The sequence below is a fragment of the Mastigoproctus giganteus genome, chromosome 1 (genome assembly GCF_048544385.1).
Source record: "Mastigoproctus giganteus isolate SK-2022 chromosome 1, ASM4854438v1, whole genome shotgun sequence".
Classification (NCBI taxonomy): domain Eukaryota; kingdom Metazoa; phylum Arthropoda; class Arachnida; order Uropygi; family Thelyphonidae; genus Mastigoproctus; species Mastigoproctus giganteus.
Window position 1 is genome coordinate 109,559,324 of NC_143575.1, and position 19,743 is coordinate 109,579,066.

At 35.7% G+C, this 19,743-nt stretch overlaps 1 protein-coding gene across 2 annotated transcripts in view; it reads left to right on the forward strand.

Moving 5' to 3' along the window:
* Positions 1 to 17,780, forward strand: part of LOC150091096 (uncharacterized) — a 95,438-nt gene extending 77,658 nt beyond the window's left edge. The window contains exons 6-7 of one of the 2 annotated variants that reach the window (XM_090374249.1): positions 12,575 to 12,954; positions 17,274 to 17,780. In XM_090374249.1, the coding sequence (XP_090230375.1) occupies positions 12,575 to 12,954; positions 17,274 to 17,342 (449 nt within the window). In that variant the 3' untranslated portion in view covers positions 17,343 to 17,780. The remainder of the gene's footprint in view (positions 1 to 12,574; positions 12,955 to 17,273) is intronic. The other variant, XM_090374240.1, reaches the window with a different exon arrangement.
* Positions 17,781 to 19,743: the final 1,963 nt, after the last annotated feature.

A 19,743-nucleotide genomic window follows, 5' to 3' on the forward strand; every position in this document is an offset into this window, starting at 1 on the left:
TAACCTGATTCGGTAATTTTCATTCCTGTGATCACAACATATGATCGAAAAGCGTTGTCAGCTTCAGGAAGGAAAATCTTTTTGAATATTTTTGTTAGTTTCTTTTAATTGTGTTAATTTGATTTTTAATTGTTTTAAATTGATTTGAATTCTGTTAAATTGATTATTTAATTATTTATATTTTACTCTAATGTACCGGTAAGTTGTCGATTTTTTTCGTTTTTTCTGTTTTAATTTCTGGAAGGTATCATACGGAAGTGTTCTACGTACTATATTGAGGTAAACTCCTCTTATTATTTTACTAATATTATTATCAACGTAGAACATATTGAGTATTAAAGCTCTGATTCATACTATCTAATTAATTTTTAAACTCTTATTGACTATTTCATTCACTTCCTGTCTCTTCAGTAGTAAACGATCGATACACACAATTATGGGAGATTTTTTGAATGGCTTGGTGCAAAATTACATTAAATCTACACTAAGGTAAAAGTGAGGGGGCCCATCAAGCTCTCAGCTGCCCACACCAATGCCAGAGCTTGCACTTGGTCATCTCGCAACACAGCGGCAGTCCCCAAGGCAGAATGCGCTGGTCCCAAAGGAACTAGTAGTTGTTGGTGACTCTATTGTCAGGGAAACGGGGAACATGGTTTGTAAAAAGGATAGGTGGAACAGGACCAGGGTATGTCTGCCAGGGGCAAAGGTTGATGACGTTGTAGAGCAGATATCATCTTTTAAGGGCACAAAAGGTGATATAGTTGTACATGTTGGCTCTAATGATATTAAGAGTAGGAGACTGGCGGAATTACTTAACAAGTACAGGTCACTGTTGAAAAAAAGCCGTGAATTTGGGTTGAATTTGAAAGTGTCTGCAATTCTGCCCATACACGATAGGAGGGAGTATATGACGAGAGCCCTGTAGATCAATTCGCCCCTGGAAGGATTGTGCAAGGCTCAAGGGGTAGAATTTTTTTCAGCCTGGTCTGTACTTGTTAACAAGAGAGACTGCTTCTACAGGGATGGGATACACTTAAATAGAAAGGGTGCAAGAATGTTTGCTGATGCTATCGAGGCAGTGTTATGTGGGTCGGAAAACTGCTAGATTGGGGGGCTACAGGACTAATAGATTAACAGTAGCCACTGGCAGAGGTGAAAGTGATTCTTGCACTGCTTCTATTGGAATGAGCCGCAGCCTGGAAAATAAGATGCAGGATATTTCAGAGACTGCTGGGAATCATTGGGTACAAATAAACACATAGGTTGTGTTAGGGTAGCTAAGAAAAAGAACAGGTGCATGTATACTTGCTTGTACAACAATGCTAGGAGTTTAGTAAATAAATTTGATGAATTTGAGGCATTGCTCAAAACATCAAAGGCAGATATTGTGGGGATTTCAGAGATGTGGTGTCACACAGATATAAGGAATGCAGAACTGAAATTTGGGGAGTACAATGTCTACAGAAAGGATAGACAGGGTAGGAAGGGAGGAAGGGTTATGCTATTAGTTAAAAAATACATAAAATCCAAGGAAGTGAAGCCAGTCGACATAGCTGGACAGTGCAGTGTCGAGTCAGTTTGGTGTGACATAAGCATTGGGAGATCAAAATTGAGAGTAGGAGTGTGCTATAGGCCTAATGATTCTGATGAGTATAATAAGAAACTATATGGGGAAATAGAGTGGGCCAGCAAATCAGAGAGTCTTATAATGGGGGATTTTAATTTCCCAGATATTGACTGGAATTTGGGGGCTGGTCACTCACACACTAGCAAGGCTTTTGTGGATTTATTGGATGATTGTTTTCTACATCAGCATGTTCGGGAGGCAACTAGAGGGAGTAATACTCTTGATTTGATTATCAGTAGTGATTCTTCATGCATTAAGAATCTGCAGGTAAATGAACCACTAGGTGGCAGTGATCAGTGTGCTGTAGTGGGATTTACTCAAAGAGGTAACTACCATTAGGGGTAAAGGGAAGGGTTATTGCTTTCGTAAAGGCAACTACGATGGACTGAGACTGTATTTAAATTCTATACAGTGGGACCAACTGATGATGTTACCAACAGCAAATTCAAAATGGGAAGATTTCAAAGAACTTATCTTGGAAGCTACTAGGCTTTAAATACCAACTAAGAAATATTGTTCAAGGTTTAGGCCTAAGTGGATGTCAGATGAACTAATGAGACATATGGCAGAGAAGAAAAATGCATGGAATACATACAGATTAACACGGGACACAGAAGCCTATGATAGATACAAGTTGATCTGTAACCAAGTTACAAAGGAAGTTAGCCAGGCGAAGGCAGATTACGAGAAATCTTTGGCAAGGGATGCAAAGAAAAACAGCAAAGAGTTCTTACTTATGTAAACTCTAGCAGGAAGGGGATGAATCAGATTGGTCCACTTGATATCGATGGGTCAACTGTTGATGATCCTGCTCAGGTAGGTGACAAACTGAATGAATATTTTGCATCGACATTCATACATGAGGAGTTATTCAGCGAGGGGAATGCCAGAGGTGTATTCAAGTCTGGCAGTAAGCTAGAGAATCTTGTAATAACTGAGAGTAAAGTGGAGGAGAAATTATTGAAGTTAAATACAAGAAAGGCACCTGGGGTGGATGGGATCTATCCAGTTATATTAAAGGAGGCAGCAAAGGAAGTAAGCAAACCCTTAGCCATAATTATGAGAGCTTCCTTGGACTCAGGGGAAGTACCCATAGACTGGAGATATGCAAATGTGACCCCAATTCACAAAGGAGGATCAAAGGGCGACACAAGTAATTATAGACCTGTTAGTTTAACTTCTGTTCCTGGAAAATTAATGGAGGCACTGGTTAAAGAAGCACTGCAGGATCATCTAGACAAGACTTCAGTTATAGCTCGGACACAGCATGGTTTTGTTAAGGGGAAGTCTTGCCTGACCAATTTGATTGGATACTATGATGCAGTCACAAAAGAACTGGATGCAGGGAATAACTTTGATATTATATACTTGGATCTTAGAAAGGCTTTTGATACTGTTGCACATAGAAGACTGCTGCACAAATTGGAGCAGTGTGGCATTGGAGACAAATTGCTGCTATGGATAAAGGGGTGGTTGAGGGGGAGAAGACAGAGAGTGGTAATCAATGGACACTGTTCATCGTGGACTAATGTTATTAGTGGAGTCCCTCAGGGTTCAGTATTGGGTCTATTATTGTTTTCTATATTTATAAATGATATTGATGATGGTATATCAAGCTTAATTTCCAAATTTGCAGACGATACGAAGGTTGGCAGGGTTGTCAAGGACACTACTGACACTATGCTACTGCAACAGAATCTGGAAAGGTTGAGCAGATGGGCTGAGAGGTGGCAAATGAAGTTTAACATTGATAAATGTAAAGTACTACATATGGGAAACAGCAACCCCAGAGCAATGTATCAACTCTGTGGTACTACACTGACAGTGGTAGAGAATGAAAGGGACCTGGGGGTGGTTGTGCAGGCAGATATGAAGTTTTCTGAGCAGTGCAGATGGGCTGCAATCGTAGCTCATGGTGTATTGTCGATGATATACAGGAATTTTTCTAGCAGGGGTAAGGAGGTGATTATTCCATTGTACAAGGCAATGGTCAGACCACGCCTAGAGTACTGTATACAGGTCTGGAGGCGTCATTTCAAGAAGGATGTAGAGATACTGGAGTTTTGCAAATTATAGTGTCTGGAGACTAGGCACCGGCGAGGTGATCTGATAGAGGTGTATAAAGCTTTGAATGGTTTGAGCATGCTCAATGCTGATGGGATTCTTCCTCTTGCTCAGAATAATCACCTGAGAGGGCATAAATTCAAATTAAGTAAAGACAGATGTAGGATAGACGTGAGGAAATTTGCCTTTAGCCAGCGGGTGGTTGGTTGGTGGAATAGACTTCCATCCCTTGTCGTGGAAGTTGATAGCCTAAATAAGTTTAAGGCTCAGCTGGACAGGTATTTCGAACGAACAGAGGGGTGAAGTGGAAGTGGTTATTTTTTTATTTATTTATTATTTTTTTTTTATTTATTTATTTATTTTTTTTTTTTGGCTGATGCTGCATAAGCTTGCTTTCTTGCATCAAATATCGCCTTCAAAGCAACATCAATCTGAGGTTTGCCAGGGTGAATTTAAATCAAAAAATTTCAGAAATAAAACAACTAACACTGGCGACATCGCGTAATATTGTTAAGCTTGCCTTAAAATCTCGATATTTGAATAAAGAAAAATACCTTTCCCAGGTTAGGAAGCTTTGCGATAAATTAAAAAATTATCTACATCCAAATGATTGGTCCGTATTGAACACTTCCATAGATTTGCGACGGGAAGTACAGGCCTCAGAAATAAAAAAACAGACACGTTAATAAGTTGCAAACATTATCGGATAGGTCAAGAGACGTTCATGCGAATTCTAACACATTGTCGCGGGCTTGCAACCAAGTTCATATGAGTTGGGTGACAACCCCCCCCCCCCCCCCGCAGACACACAACGTATTACCACAGAATATGTCAGCTAGTTCACGAACACCCCCTCACCCAGTATTCAATGAACCGACATATCAACAGGTTACAAATCTTTCTTTGTGTACACTATCGCAGGACCAGATTTCACTTTTATCCAAAGGACTAAATTATAATTTACCACCTCGTAAACTCCTAAAAAACAATGCGTAATTGATATTGAATTTTGACTTCGTAATGTTCCACAAAAGGATGTATTTATTCAACAAGTTAACTAAGTAGTGAATAACATAAAAGAAACGCGACTTCCTAAATTGAATACACATGACAGTTCAGCTTTATGAGAACTTTGGGGAAATAAGGACATTATTATACAGAGGGCAGATAAAGAAGATACGGTGGTAATACTAGATAAACATGATTATATTAATAAGTTAGATTCAGTTGTGTCAGATACCTCCACTTATCATGAAGTAGACTTGGCACTGTTTACCAATTTGGTCAATCAATACAATAAAACGTTAACCATGTATCGAAAAAACGGCTACATTACTATGGTTCAGTTAAAGGAATTGAAGTCCAGAACATACTATATTCCTGCACTTTTCGGTCAGGTAAAATTACACAAGACTGGATTTCCTATTCGACCTATTGTTTCCTACAGGAACTCGGCATTTTCATCCTTAGCCACACATGTATATAACATTATAAAACCCTTTAGACAGGTAATACAATTTGGGATTAAGAACTACGATACATTATTTAATAATCTTAAAGACTGTAGACTCGGCGACAATGACAATTTATTCTCACTAGATGTTACCTCGTTATATACGAATGCAAACGTTGAATACACATTAGATATTATTTGGGATATGTTAAATAAAAACTTGACACCGATTAATTATACGAAGCTACCTATTAAGGAAATTTTTCACTTAATTAAACTGTTAGTTGAGGCCAACTACATCACCTTTCGAGACAAGGTGTACAAACAAATTTTTGGATTACCAATGGGTTTGAGCCTGACTGGCTTAATGTCAGAGATCTATCTCTCAACGATTGAGCATGTACATTTGATACTTTTTCGACCCCATATCCCATAGTATGGGATGTATTTAGACGATGTTCTAGTTATTACTGATAGTAGTACTATCCAAGACATTTTACATTCGTTTAATAATATTCATTCTAGACGCAAATTTACATTGGAAAGGGAGGATACGGATACAAAGTCATTAAACTTTCTAAATTTCACGCTTACCCAGGACTCGAATAAAATACAATTTAGCATCTATCGAAAACATACAAACACCGGTATGCTTCTACATTATAATAGCTATCACCCATTCACCTACAAAAGATCGATTATCTTTAATCAATTTCTAAATGCCTATAAATATTCAATGACGGAATCTGTTTTGGACTCAGAAATACAAATATTAACTAGCAGATTCTTAAACAGGGGTTATTCCATTACCACAATAAACCGAATTAGGGTACAGGCTAAGGATAGGATACAAAATACTACACCAATCAACAATAGTAATATCAAAAAATACTTTATTTCTGTCCCATATGTTGAACAGTAGCACAAACAGCTTAACAGATTCTTTAAAGATACCGAATTTAAAATTGTAGCTAGGCCAATATGGAAGTTCCACACTATACTGAACAATCGCTCGGTTCTTTCCGCGTTTTCGCAACACAAATTAATGATCTGGTATACAACATTTCTTGCGGTGATTGCAACTTGTCTTACCAAGGTTCGATGCAATTTTCTCTTAATATTCGTGTAAATCAGCATGAAGCCTCAGTTCGTGCTTCTCATTCAGCAGCTTCAGAATTAGCCTTTCATGCCATTAACGAAAAACATACTTTTTTATTTAACGAGGCCAAAATACTTAACGTTCAACGTAATTATACGCTACTTTTAATTGCAGAAACCGTTGAAATTAACTTACACGAGAATTCTGTTAATGTTCGGCGGCCATATTTGATCTTCGATGCGTGGACCTTTACGCGCATGTGCGAAGACAAATAATCACTATTTAAGTTTCAGGTTTAACCCGATTCGGTAATTTTCATTCCTGTGATCACGACATATGGTCGAAAAGTGTTGACAGCTTCAGGAAGGAAAATCGTTTTGAATATTTTTGTTAGATTCTTTTAATTGTGTTAATTTGATTTTTAATTGTTTTAAATTGATTTGAATTGTGTTAAATTGATTATTTAATTATTTATATTTTACTCTAATGTACCGGTAAGTTGTCAATTTTTTTCGTTTTAATTTCTGGAGGGTATCATATGGAAGTGTTCTACGTACTATATTGAGGTAAACTCCTCTTATTATTTTACTAATATAAGTATAAATAAAACATGTGCATTAAATGTGTAAAATATTTAATTATTTATAAAGAACAGAAATATTAGTGCATACTTGGAAAAATTTTGGGAATTTTGGAACCTATCTCATTCAATTACATTATAATTTGTTCTTGTTTTACGACTTTTAATTTTACGAACCTGTTTTGCTGGAACCTAACCATGTTGTAAAACGGATCCTACCTGTATTTACTTGTTCCATGATGACTCCCAGCAGCCCTTGAAATCCCTAGTACCTCACTTTGCAGGTGGCTGCTCATTCCAATAGTAGCAATGCAAGAATCACTTTCACCTCTGCCTGTGGCTACCGTTAATCTATTAAGTCTGTGAATCTCCCCCAAGCTAGCAGTTTTCCAACCCACCTAACACTGCCTCAATAGCATCAACAAATATTCTTGCACCCTTTCCTTTTAAGTGTATCCCATTCCTGTAGAAACAATCTTCTACCCCATGAGCCTTACACAATCTCTCCAGTGCTGAATTTATTGACAAGGTTCTCATCATATATTCCCTCCTATCATATCTGGTCAGAATTGAGACACACTCGCAACTTTTTTTTTTTCAACATTGACCTGTAATTGTTAAGTAAGTCCGCAGATCTTCTACTCTTAATGTTATTAGTGCCGACATGTACAACAGTATCACCCATTGTGCCCTTAAAAGGCAATATCTGCTCTACAACATCATAAAATTTTGCCCCTGGCAGACGTACTCTGGTCCTATTCCACCTATCCTTTTTGCACAATATATTTCCTGTCTCCCTGACAATAGTCACCGACAATAACTAGCTCCTGTGGGACCAGTGCATTTTGCCTTGAAAGTTGCTGCTGTGTTGCCTGATGATCAAGTGCAAGCTCTGGCATTGATGTGGACAGCAGAGAGCTTGATGGGTCCCCCAGTTTAAGTCCTTCGAGGGCATCTACCTTGTCCTTCAAGCTCTCATAAAGGCCCATAACAACACTGATTGGTGCCTAACTGCTTACTTCAAGCACACACAAAGACATTCCCATTTGGCAACATCCTGTCCCATTCCAGAAAGGTCTGCAAGCATTTCACAAGTTGCACATTTCTTTAGGTTGTGATGCGTTGGAGAATCATGCCCTTTGGTTCTCCCGAGCCAAAGCACTCCCGCTACTTTGTGCACGTTGCTTTGCTACTCTAGTCTGGGGCATGATTTCCGTTTAAATATGATGATTTTAATTAACAATGAAAATTAATAAGGTTAATAAATTTAATTGATTAATTTACTATACTATACTATGCTAATGCAGTAATAATAGTTTTAGGTTATACCTTAGCTATAAAATTCAAGATATACATTATCAAGTTACTATATACTGTAACGATCACAATGCTAAATTAGTTATATCCTAGTCAAATACAAAAGATATATGCCCAAAAAGCGATTAAAACTTTCAGAATACTTATTTATTACAATTAAAACTATTCTTCTGCGCTATTGATTACACTATGATATTCCAGCCAAAACATCAATACGATCGTGGTAAGAGTAGCAAGTTGTAACTTACAAAGTCACTAGCTAAATTAAAAAAAAAAATGCTAACGAATGCTACTAAGCCTATTTAATCTATTTATAAAACAAAAGTTAATACATTAACTAATCAAAAAATACAACAGATATATCCCCAATATCTGATTAAACTCTTCATAATACTTTATTACAATTTAAAACTTGCTATTCTTTTGAACTATTGCTTATGCTACAATATTTCTGCCAAAAACACTGCTACGATAGTAGTAGTAGTGAGTTGTAACTTACAAAATCAGTAGCTAAATTTAAAAAATAAGCTAACAAACGCCATTAAGCCTATTTAATTTATTTGTAAAACACAAATTAATACGCTAACTAATCAAAAATACGATGAAATTTCAATGAAAACTTATCGGCTTGCAGCAGCTACAGAAGTCTACGTCTTCACCAAGTGAAACCTGGCATCCAACCCAAGATTAGTCCAAGATTCTTAGATACATATGCCATGTATATGTGATATGCATTCTACTTCCTTTGTGATTGACAAGTATAGATATCTCCAGATGTCAAGACTTGCAAATCAGGTTGTTTTATAAACCTGTGAAATGTTTCTTTCACATTCATTTGTTTTCTGGTGTAGTTGTGTTTACTAGTATCCATTTCTAACATGATTTTCATACTCTGTCTCTGACAATGGCAATTTGTGGTTGTGTGAACAATCCAAATATGTTTTGTTGCATTTGTAGTAACTACATTGTGGCAAAACAAAGGAAGAATATAACATCATTTGTGAAAAAAAGTATTTGCTGCATATTTTGGAATTAAATTAGGTGACTAAGATAATAATCCCCGCCCACCCATAAAGCGTGATGCACTTGCCTGTAGGGATTGCAATTATGGACATGTGGTGAAAAGAAAGCCATGATATTTGTGATTCCCATGGTATGGAGGGAACCTCAGGATCATATTAATGATTGCTACTTTTGTTTTGCAAATGTAGTGTGTTATAATGCAAAGAATAAGCAGAGCATTGTGTTTATCCCAACAATATTACTTCAGCTGAGGCCATACTCCATGGACCTTGAACTATCAGTATCACCTCAACCAGTTGTCCTTGAACATAAGCCATCAGATCCCAAATCTAACATTTGTGATCTAAAGGGTTATATAAGCTATTGTGATGAAGGAATTCACAACTCTAGACCACAGCCATTTACACAAAGTGAACTTGACAGTTTCATAAGTGAACTTTACAGTCTCATAAGAGCTTTAAATCTACCCAAAGAGTTTATAGAGCTTTTAGGGTCAAGACTGAAATTCAAGAATCTGCTGACCCCAGAACAGTCTTTTTGTGGTATGGACATCATAAAGAAGAATTGGTTCATCATTTTTCCAAAGAAGGCTCAGTGATATATTGCAGCAACATTCCTGCAGTTGTGAAATTTTTTAGGATTTCCTACCAGCTAACAGAGTGGTGGCTATTTATTGACTTGCTGAAACAAAGCCTCAGAGGAGTTCTCCTTCATAATTGAAATGAGTATGTCCATTCTTGTAGTCCATTGAGCACACTTGAAACTCTGAAAATGTTAAGCTTTTGGAAAAATTCAGTACAAGGATCACGGTTGGCTAGTGTGTTGAGATTTTAAAAGTTATTCTGTAGTCTGCTACTTGGCCAATAGCTTGGTTACACTTTCTTTCTGTGTGAGTGGAATATAGTGTATAGTGTAGAGGACTAGCCCACTGGGGGGTACCCTCAGCTATGCATTTGGTACGTTGAGATGTATACAGTATTCTGTAAAGGCCAGATAGTGTGTTTTTGTTGGTTTGTTGTTCATCTGGCCTCTTAGCCTAGGGGCCTGTGGAAACTCCCAACCCCTAGTTACTGCCCTTTGCCACGGAGAGGTGGGCCAGGTCAGTAGGAAGAAATAGACTGGCGGGGCAAACCCTGGGGTCGCCTCAGCTGGCCCTGAAAAAATAAAAATGAAGAAAGGAAGACGGGGAGTTAGTGTGAGTAGGGGATAGACAGTTGTGATGGTAGTGAATGTGGCCATTAGGTAGAAAAGGAGTGAAAGTAGGGTGAACTTCTGGAGTAAGAAGCCCATCCTGCCCCAGAGGGGAGGAACTTCAGGAAACTGTGAATATAAAAAAAATAAATAAATTTTCTGTTTATACTCCGGGACGACCAAACGGTCAGAGGAGTTCACAAGATAGATAGAATACAAGAAACAGCACCGTATTCAGTGGTCACGGGCTTGAACCCCGGTCACTCAAGGCACGTGTACTTATGCACCCGCATGCCTGACCATTAGGCTACGGCGGCCTGGCAATAAATTTTCTGTTTATACTCCGGGACGACCAAAATATTGAGGAGAACACTGTAAACATTGGGAAAGGTAAGTGTGGCCACCAAGACAGTCTCTGATACTAATTCAAAGAACATTAAAGACAAACCACTATTAGATCGAAATGCAGTACTATTTCCTCCTCTGCATGTAAAGCTAGTTTTAACAAAAGTTTGTTCAAGTCGAATAAAGAAGGAAATTGTTTCAACTATGTTTGCATTAAAATCCTATCACTTGCATATGAAAAATTCAAAGCAGGAATTTTTGTCGGACTTCAAATCTGAAAACTGTTGCTAGACTATATTAGAAGAATCCATGAACCAAATTGAAAGAGATGCTTGGACTGGCTTTAAAAATGTATTACATATTTTTTGGGAAACAGTGAATACCAGATTATGAAGTGGTTGTGAGTGACATGCTGGAGAAGTTCAGAAAACTAGGTGCAGTGTGAGCATTAAGGTATACTTCTTCCACTCTGATCTCAATTGTTTCCTAGAAAGTTTATATAGTTTCAAGTGAAGAGCAAGGGATAGATTCCATCAGTATATAAAAGAAATAGAAAAAGATACCAAGAAGGATGGAACGTCAGTGTGATGGCCGGCTATTGCTAGATGCTAAAAAGAAGCAAAGAAAACTAGCTGCCTTGAGGAGGTTAAAAAGATTCAAATTTTAATTCAGTCTAATGTGTAAGAAATCCAGTTTATCTATGCTTGACAGGAGAACATAGCCCTTGATATTTATTTTTTATGTATTTTTTTAATAAAAATAACCTGTTTGTAAAATATCTAAAAATATAAAACAAACCAGAAGCACTTCCACAAATTTTTTAATTTTTTTTTTTATTTGTAAAAATATTATGATGTGGTAGAGCAAGTTTTAAATAACTTTTTAAATTTCCATTGAAAATGTAGTTCAGATTTCTTATCAGCAATAAAATTTCAGAACATTTTTTAAAATGTAGACTGGTGTTATAGTTTTATTTATGAAAATTTCATCTGATCATTCTTCTTTAATTTGGAAATTAAGTGAGTTTTGTTGCTAATTCAAGTTTTGGAACACAGTCATCTGAACAAGGAGAATTCTTATATTAATAATGCAAGTACAATGAATATTTCTGTTTTAAGATTTACAAATATTATACAGTTGAAATAAAGGTGATTTCTTCAAATGGTTTGTTCAATAGACATGAGGTAAACAATTGGCTTTTTCATTCTGAAGTGGCAGTTGGGAAACAAACCATGAATATTAAGGAAAAATAAAGAGGTGGACTACAGAATAAGTTTTAAACGATGAAAATATTTTGATTTGATGCTTCAGAAACTTTTTATTCTGAACTGAATCATTTTAAACATTACTTTATTGAATGGATGCATCTTATTGTAGCATTAGTGTTAGTCTTTAATAGATACTGGTGGCCACCTCCTTTAGCCATAAAGGCTAACATATTTCAACAAGGTTATTTCTGAAACTAGGGATGTAATTTTAGATGTGGAAATTGAATTTATAATGCTAATTCTAGACGTGCTGTCCTGTTTTTTTTTTTTTGTCAAATTTAAGACCAATACATTGAAAGACTTTTTTGAAATGTTTCATTTATTTTATGTTGATACTTCTACTATGTTTTGGAATAGCAAGATGGGCACAGTTTAGAACCTTTAGAAAGTGTAGGTAACTGTTCTTTAATAGTGTTATTTATTACTGCAGGTGTTACTGTATTATAACCCATTATTTTGTTATTTGTAACTTTCCATGTATGAGAAAAGTTATAGATATCAAAATTTTGTTCTAGTAATAAAAATAAGTAACTACTAAGTGAGTTACAAAATTAATTTTGAGATTTTCTGTTATGAAAGCCTAATTTAAAAGTGTGCAATTTTACAGAATCCTCTAATCCATTTAATACTACTTCTACTTGGAGCCAGACAAGTGTAATTTCTTCTGCCAATCCTTTCCAGCCTGCCACACAGCCACCAACATCTTTAGCACATTTTCCACAGTTTGCAAAGCCATTAACAGCTTCGCCATTCACTACGTCCACAGGGTTACCAAATGGTGATGTTAGTTCACTTGGCTTGCAGAATGGTTTAAACTCTTCACCATGGGGAATAACTGGCGGAACAATTCCTTCATGGCCAACTGGAATACAGAATGGTCAAGTATTAGATCCACTGCAGAACACAAAGGTTAATCATGGTGTAGAGCATTTCAATCCTTGGTGTCAGCCACAGCCTACTAATTTTTGTGGTGCCAATCCTTTTGTTGTAAGTGAAAGCTTTATTTATTTTTTTTAAATAAAAATTCATGATTAATAGAATAACATTGATTTAACAGGGAGGCCTTAATTAATGGCATCAACTCTTTGAAAAGGAATTACTCAGAATGAATTCAAATAATGTAAATTAAGTAAGCCTAATAATTAATGACATCAACTCTTTGAAAAGGAATTACTCAGAATGAATTCAAATAATGTAAATTATTAAGTAAATCTATTTTTTAACTAATAGTTTGCCTTTTACTTATATTTGATTAAACTCTTCCCCAGTTGATTGCTAAGCTTGGTATATTATGTCCATTATATCTGGTGATGAAGTGTGCACTTTTCATGGGGGGTTCATGTGTTTCTTTAATTAATGTCTCTTTTCAGTTTTAATTTCACTGAAGCTTATTCTCCTGAATCACTTTCGATGAGTTTCATCAGATATAATTAAAATAATGAAATAAATAAAAATAAAAAATAAAATAGTGAAAGTGAAATTAATTTGGGTACTGTTCTTCTGAATTGGTATCTATAATTCTTCCACTCTCTTCCAAACAATTCTGAGCACATTCTGCAAGCAGTCAGCACCCATTCACTGTCCAGCTCTATAACTCACAGAACCAACATTTCCTCATTTATTCCTCTACTTCAGTTTTCTGGAATGATCTTTCTTCATATGTATTTTGTGAAAATTACAATCTTAAGAAATTCTAGTCTAATTTCAGTAAGTATCTTTTGAGCCTTCAGCTCATCGTCGTAATAAGTACTATAGTTCTAATACCTTTTGTGTTTTCACAAAAAAAGAAGAAAAAGAAAATCACTTCACAGTGAATGATGCTGAATGTCCATATCATTTATCATAGAGCGTTGGAAAGTGTCATCTCCTGTGTAGGCATGTTCAGAAATGTTTCACAGTAGTAAAATAGCAAAAAATATAGTTGTAGAACAAAAACATTAGGTATTGTTAGTGACATTGCACAGGGAACAAAAGAAGAGATAGTGATGGGTTTGAAAAATTTGCCATTTACAATTGCTATAGATAGCAGTAATTCAAGTGATTTCAAACTATATCCCATTGTGATGATCTTTTCTAATCTCTCTGTGCCAGCTTTGGAAGGCGACTCTACAAGGCCATTTATCTTCTGAATGAATAGAGGATTCCCTTAAAATACAGTCTGGTCATCATCGACACATTGTTGACAGAGCCCCTGTTAAGGTAGATCTGAAAGCTGCTTGCATTCATTAATTTGTGTGCTGAAAAGGGGGCTGCAAGCTTTCCTGTGAAAGTGATGAATAATTGAAGGACATTTACTAATACCTAAAAATAAGTTTCAAAGGGAAGATGAATTTAAGCAGTTTCAATTAATTCATGGCAATTGTTTCATGCTTTTTTTTAAGATTTCATCTTAAAAAAGATTTTGAAGCTTGGATGGTTGTCTTTGGGTAAATGTTTTAACTGCACTAATAGAATAGTAGCAATATCTGGCAAGCCTATTTAAAGGAGAGGTTAGAAGTGGTCAGAAGAGCCTTACAAGTGCTTCACAAAGTTATATACTTGAAAAGTACAACAAGTAATCAGTAGTGAATGGTTCTGACATAAGAGATGGCAGCTAAATGTTTCTGGGCTGGCCACATGTAGTATAAAAGAGTGCTGGTAGATACCACTGAACTAATTCATTGCAAGTTAATGTCGTTTTGAGTTTGTGCCAATAGGATGTCTTTTGTGTAATTGTTGTTTAAGCGTGTTTTTGTAGCAGAGAGAGAGAGAGAGAGAGAGATGGCAGAATTTAAAAAAAAAAAAAAGTGAATTTGCATCAAATTTTTTCATAAACTTGGGAAAACAGCATTTGGAGATTTGAAAAATGCTTAAACAAGTGTTTGATGATGAGGCTATGGGTAGAACATGTGCTTTTTGATGACATTGGCATTTCCTACATGGCCAATATTCACTTGAGGATTTTGAGTGCTCGGGTAATCCATCAAGTTGGATTGATGAAAATGTTGATGAAGTGCATGACATTGTGACATTCTAGATCTATTATCTGGTACATCCTAACTCATTTTAACTGAAAATTTAAACACACTAAATCATATGGGATGAAAGCTGAGTTTGTGGAAACAAAGCTGCATTCCTCCCAATGGGAAAGTCTATCTTTACATCCAAAAAAAAACAAGGCATGTCAGAACAAATGTCAAAGCATGCTAATTGTTTTCTTCAACGATCAGGGAATTATTCATCAGAAGTTCCTTCTGTCAGGCCGAACTTTAAATCGCCAGTTTTATGTTGTGGTCTTAAGGTGTTTTGAGGGTAGATGTCAGGAGAAAACACCTGGACATATGGTGCACTCAGGATTGGCTTTTCTGTTGGGAAAATGTGCCAGTCCATATGGCTTTGTCAGTTCGGCAGTTTTTAGCCAATAATAAAATGGCAACAGTCCCACTCCCTTCCCGATCTGGCCCCCATGACTTCTTCCTGTTCCTCAAAATGAAAATCCAATTTAAAGGATGAAGATTCAAAGAAATGTGGAAATTCAGAGGGTGAATTACAGAAAGTGTTGTGCAGCATCACAGAACAGGAGTTCCAGAGATGCTTCAAACAGTGCAAGAAGCAATGGGATCAATGTATGAACCCTAGAGGGAACTACTTCAGAAGGGACAGTGCCAACATGTAACTAACATAAGTCTAAATTAATTTTATTACTCCAGTCTGGAAACTTTTGACTTGCACCTCATATGTTTAAAAAAGTTTTGAAAGAAGACAGTGAACTCCTCAAGAAAAAACTTCTTAATTGCAAACTTCTGGTGAAAGGGATTCTAAACTGGCCAAGCACATTAATTAATCTGTGCATATTATCTTCTTTTGTGCAGAAAGTCTGTTCATTTGCATTCCTTTCTGGTGATTTGAATAAAGCAGTGTGTTTGTTTGTTTCTTTTAAACATTATGCCAACATTTGAAAATCTGAATATGGTTCTTCCGTCCAGTATATCTCATATCCATTTACCGATGTTGAAGGATGATGTGCAAATTTGTTATACTAACAGTTTTTAAATCTCCCACTTCCATTTTGAAAGGACATTATCAAATTAGGTAGAATTCAGAAATGACTCTGACTTATTCATAGGCATTTCTACCACTAAGGTTGTTGATCAAAAGTTCAATGAATATTGCAAAAAAATTATTTTATTCAGTGATATTTACATTGTTAATATTCTTCGACATAATCTCCTACAGTCACACACTTGTTCTATCATGACAACCACTGATAAAAACATATTTGGAAATCTCTTGTGAATGCTTTTAGGTTGATTGGATTTCATGCTTGATTGGATTTCTTGAACTGACTCGAATTGTAAATCTATTTTAATTTTAGAAGTAGTCAAAAGTCACATGCCAAGTTATCAAAATCAAAGCAACTCAGTTTAAATGAGGATGTGATGCTGGATTTCATCATGAATGAGAAAGCATGGAAAAAACATGGTGTTCACTTGTCTAAAACCAGTGAAACAGTATCATGAAAATAAAAATGGACTAAATGAGATCAAAATGGTGAACTGAATAAAATGGAGACACTTTGTCAACAATTTCTTATGTAGTCAGTTGTCAATCTGATTGAATGATGGTGCAGACTTCATCTATGTTTTATTAATTTTGGGATGCTGATGGGCTTTGCGTTTTTCTTCATCTTCAAGCAAAAAATTTCGTTCACAAATCCTTTCAAACCACTTAAACCTTTTTATCATAGCATCATCTCTAGAAACTGCAATGTACATTTCATGTGTTTTCCTGTCTGACTTTGTGTTTAGAACCAAGTTTAATGTTTGTGCATTGTTCAGATTTTGTCATTTTGAGTACACATTACAAATGAAAAAAATTACTGTTCACTCAAAGCATTTTCCACTAGATGTCACCTAATAACAAGCTGAAATATGGTAGGTAGATGATCAGATGTCATTTGCACAATCTTTTAGCTGCTGTTCTGCCTTCAAAAATGATAAAATTATTTATCAAACATTTTGATCAAACTATGTAAACTTATATTGAATATTTTATAAGCAACTTTATATTAATTTCTTAAATAAGATCTAATGTGTGTAATTATGTGGACAGTTATCAAGGTATGTCATGAATAAGATAATGAACAATTTTTTTCTACTTAATTTTATCTGTAGCTAAATAACCCTTCTAAAATAGAAAATAACACACAATATTTGTTATACCTTCAGTTCATGCATTATCCAGTTGAAATTGTGCAGTTATACATTTTGAAAGTTACAAAAATATAGTGTTTAAAAGTTCTGATTATTTTTACTTCTTTCTACCAGAATGGAAGTGGAGCATCAGGAGTGCCATCAAGTGTGCCACGAAATAATATAGGAAATCCATTTCTATGACATGGTGATCAAAGGTCCTGTACTCTTGGTGGTTTCCTCTTCTCGTTCTCTCTTTTGCCTAATATTGTTATTGCTGCTGGCCCATTACAGCCCAGAGACTGTTGGCTTCCTACAGTGTGCTTGGTTAAATTTTGGCTATTCCTTTGTACGTGATGTCACATGGATGACTCTTAGCATGTATAATAGTTAATTTTATAGAATAATTTTCTGTCTGGAACAGAACTTATTTATATCTGGAATGTTTATGTACTGCTCTTTGTACCTAAATTTCTACTGTTGAAGTTTTGTATTGATTCTTAGTGTCTAGTCTTTCTAGCAGAGCTGACAAATATACCTCAATGTAAACATAATTATAATTGCTTGTTAGCATCACTGTTTACTTATGCAGCTGTTTTGCTGTCTATTAAAAGTCTTTAATCATTCCACTCTTGAACTTTAAGTATATTTTGCGTTGAAATATATGAAAATTTGCAGATGTTAATATATATATTGCCTTACACTGATTATAATGTGTTGTAGCTGGTTAAGAATCTATTTCTCTACTTATAAAAATGTTATTGAAATAAACAGTTTATTATTTGAACTGCGAAGTTCGTTTTTAATTACCTGAATGATAATCACATATATAAGATGTCTAAGTGTATGGACTCATAAGCCAAATTAACTTCTTTTTTTATTTTAGCAAGTACTAAAATTGCCTGTTGTAAACTTACTTATTCATATTAGTTCCTGCACATAAACTTCTATGAATAAAGAAATGACTTGGTTGTTATACAACTAAGAATTAATAAATTACAAACATTAGGCTTTTAAGAAATTAGGTTCTTCCTTCATTAGTATGCAGTCTGAATGCACTGAAATGGTGATCTTTTTATGTTTCTGCTGGATTGAATAATAGTGTTCCAACCCCCACAAGAACTCAGACTGGCCTCTGGTTATCCTGGTATTCGAAACACCCTACTGGGATATTTTTTGTTACTAGATTGGGATTGAGAAGTTCAAATTCACTAGTTTTAGCATTCATCAAATCTGGTAATTATAATTTTGAATATAGGGTGATGGATAGAGAAACTTTTGACTCTTGTTTTACACAGACTTGCACTTGATAAGCATTGCCTTCACCTCCTTTCCGTGATAGTAATATGAAGTGGCCTTGATTTGCACATTCATAGAATATTATGACTGGTTTTTTTAAAAGCTTGTCAAAATGAATTTTGACAAGCTAGCAGTAGCAAGCTTGTCAAAAATTAGCTTTTCCTTTATGGCATTTATATTACACAGAACTGACTTAAGGCATCATAATAAGGACTGGGATGTACTTGATATGTGCTCCTGTGATATTAGAGATGACAGGATAGAATGGGGTTGCTAGCTGTGGGCAGCTCTTGTGCATTTGAGTTATGTCAATAGTTTCGCTAAAATGCTGCACTGTGTAGCTGATGATGACTAATGGGTAATTAGGGCTCTGTTGATTAAGGCCATAGCTATGGTAATCTGGGGTATGCTAACCTAGTTCCCACATATTTGGCTATGCATACGTGTTTCTCATAATCCAGGGATGTCATGATGCTTATTATGACATTGAAGGTTAGGTTGCTGTTGTCTCTACTGTGGGCTAGATTAGGATGGATTTGATTGGTGTATTTTTTCTCGTCTGTTGTCTGTGAATATGGAAATTGTATACAGATGACATATTCATGCATGGAACTGCATGTCTGTGTCATCCTATCCATGTCTATGTCATCCTGTCATCCCTAAACTGAATGGGATGAATAGATCTATATGAAGTGCACTCAGTATATTCCATCATTAGATTGTGGATCTCATGGCTGTAACCTAACCTGTCTAAACATATTTGCATCTCTGTAACTGATAATGATGGTGGTGTGCTTCTAGAGCAGCAAATATGTTCACATGCTTTGTTTACCCTAAAATGATTTCTAGGTTGATGGAAGGGAAAACAGACAGCATCACATCGTCTGCATCAGTTGAGTGATGTTGAATGGCACAGTGTATCAAGAATGTTTGTTTTAACTTTTTCTCATGTATTTTGTGTACCGAATTCAGCAGTGTCATTGGATTTTCTTTAGCATCAGTATTTTGATGGCAATCGAAGATTTTATTTTGCAACATGTATTACATAAGTGGATACCATTATACAGTCAGTCCTCATATAGCACAATAGTTGTTCCTAGAAATCCTTGTGCAATATAAACAACAGGCCCTATGGGAAAAATAGGGTTAGGTGCCGACCACCCAAGATTGAACACATTTGTAACCAAAACATTACCAAACACAATAAATAATCGTAATAAAATATTGCTTCTATCGTAAGCAAACTTGTTTTTTGTTTGATTTTCTATCCAAACAGATGACAGCCGTTCCATCTCTTCCAATTCTT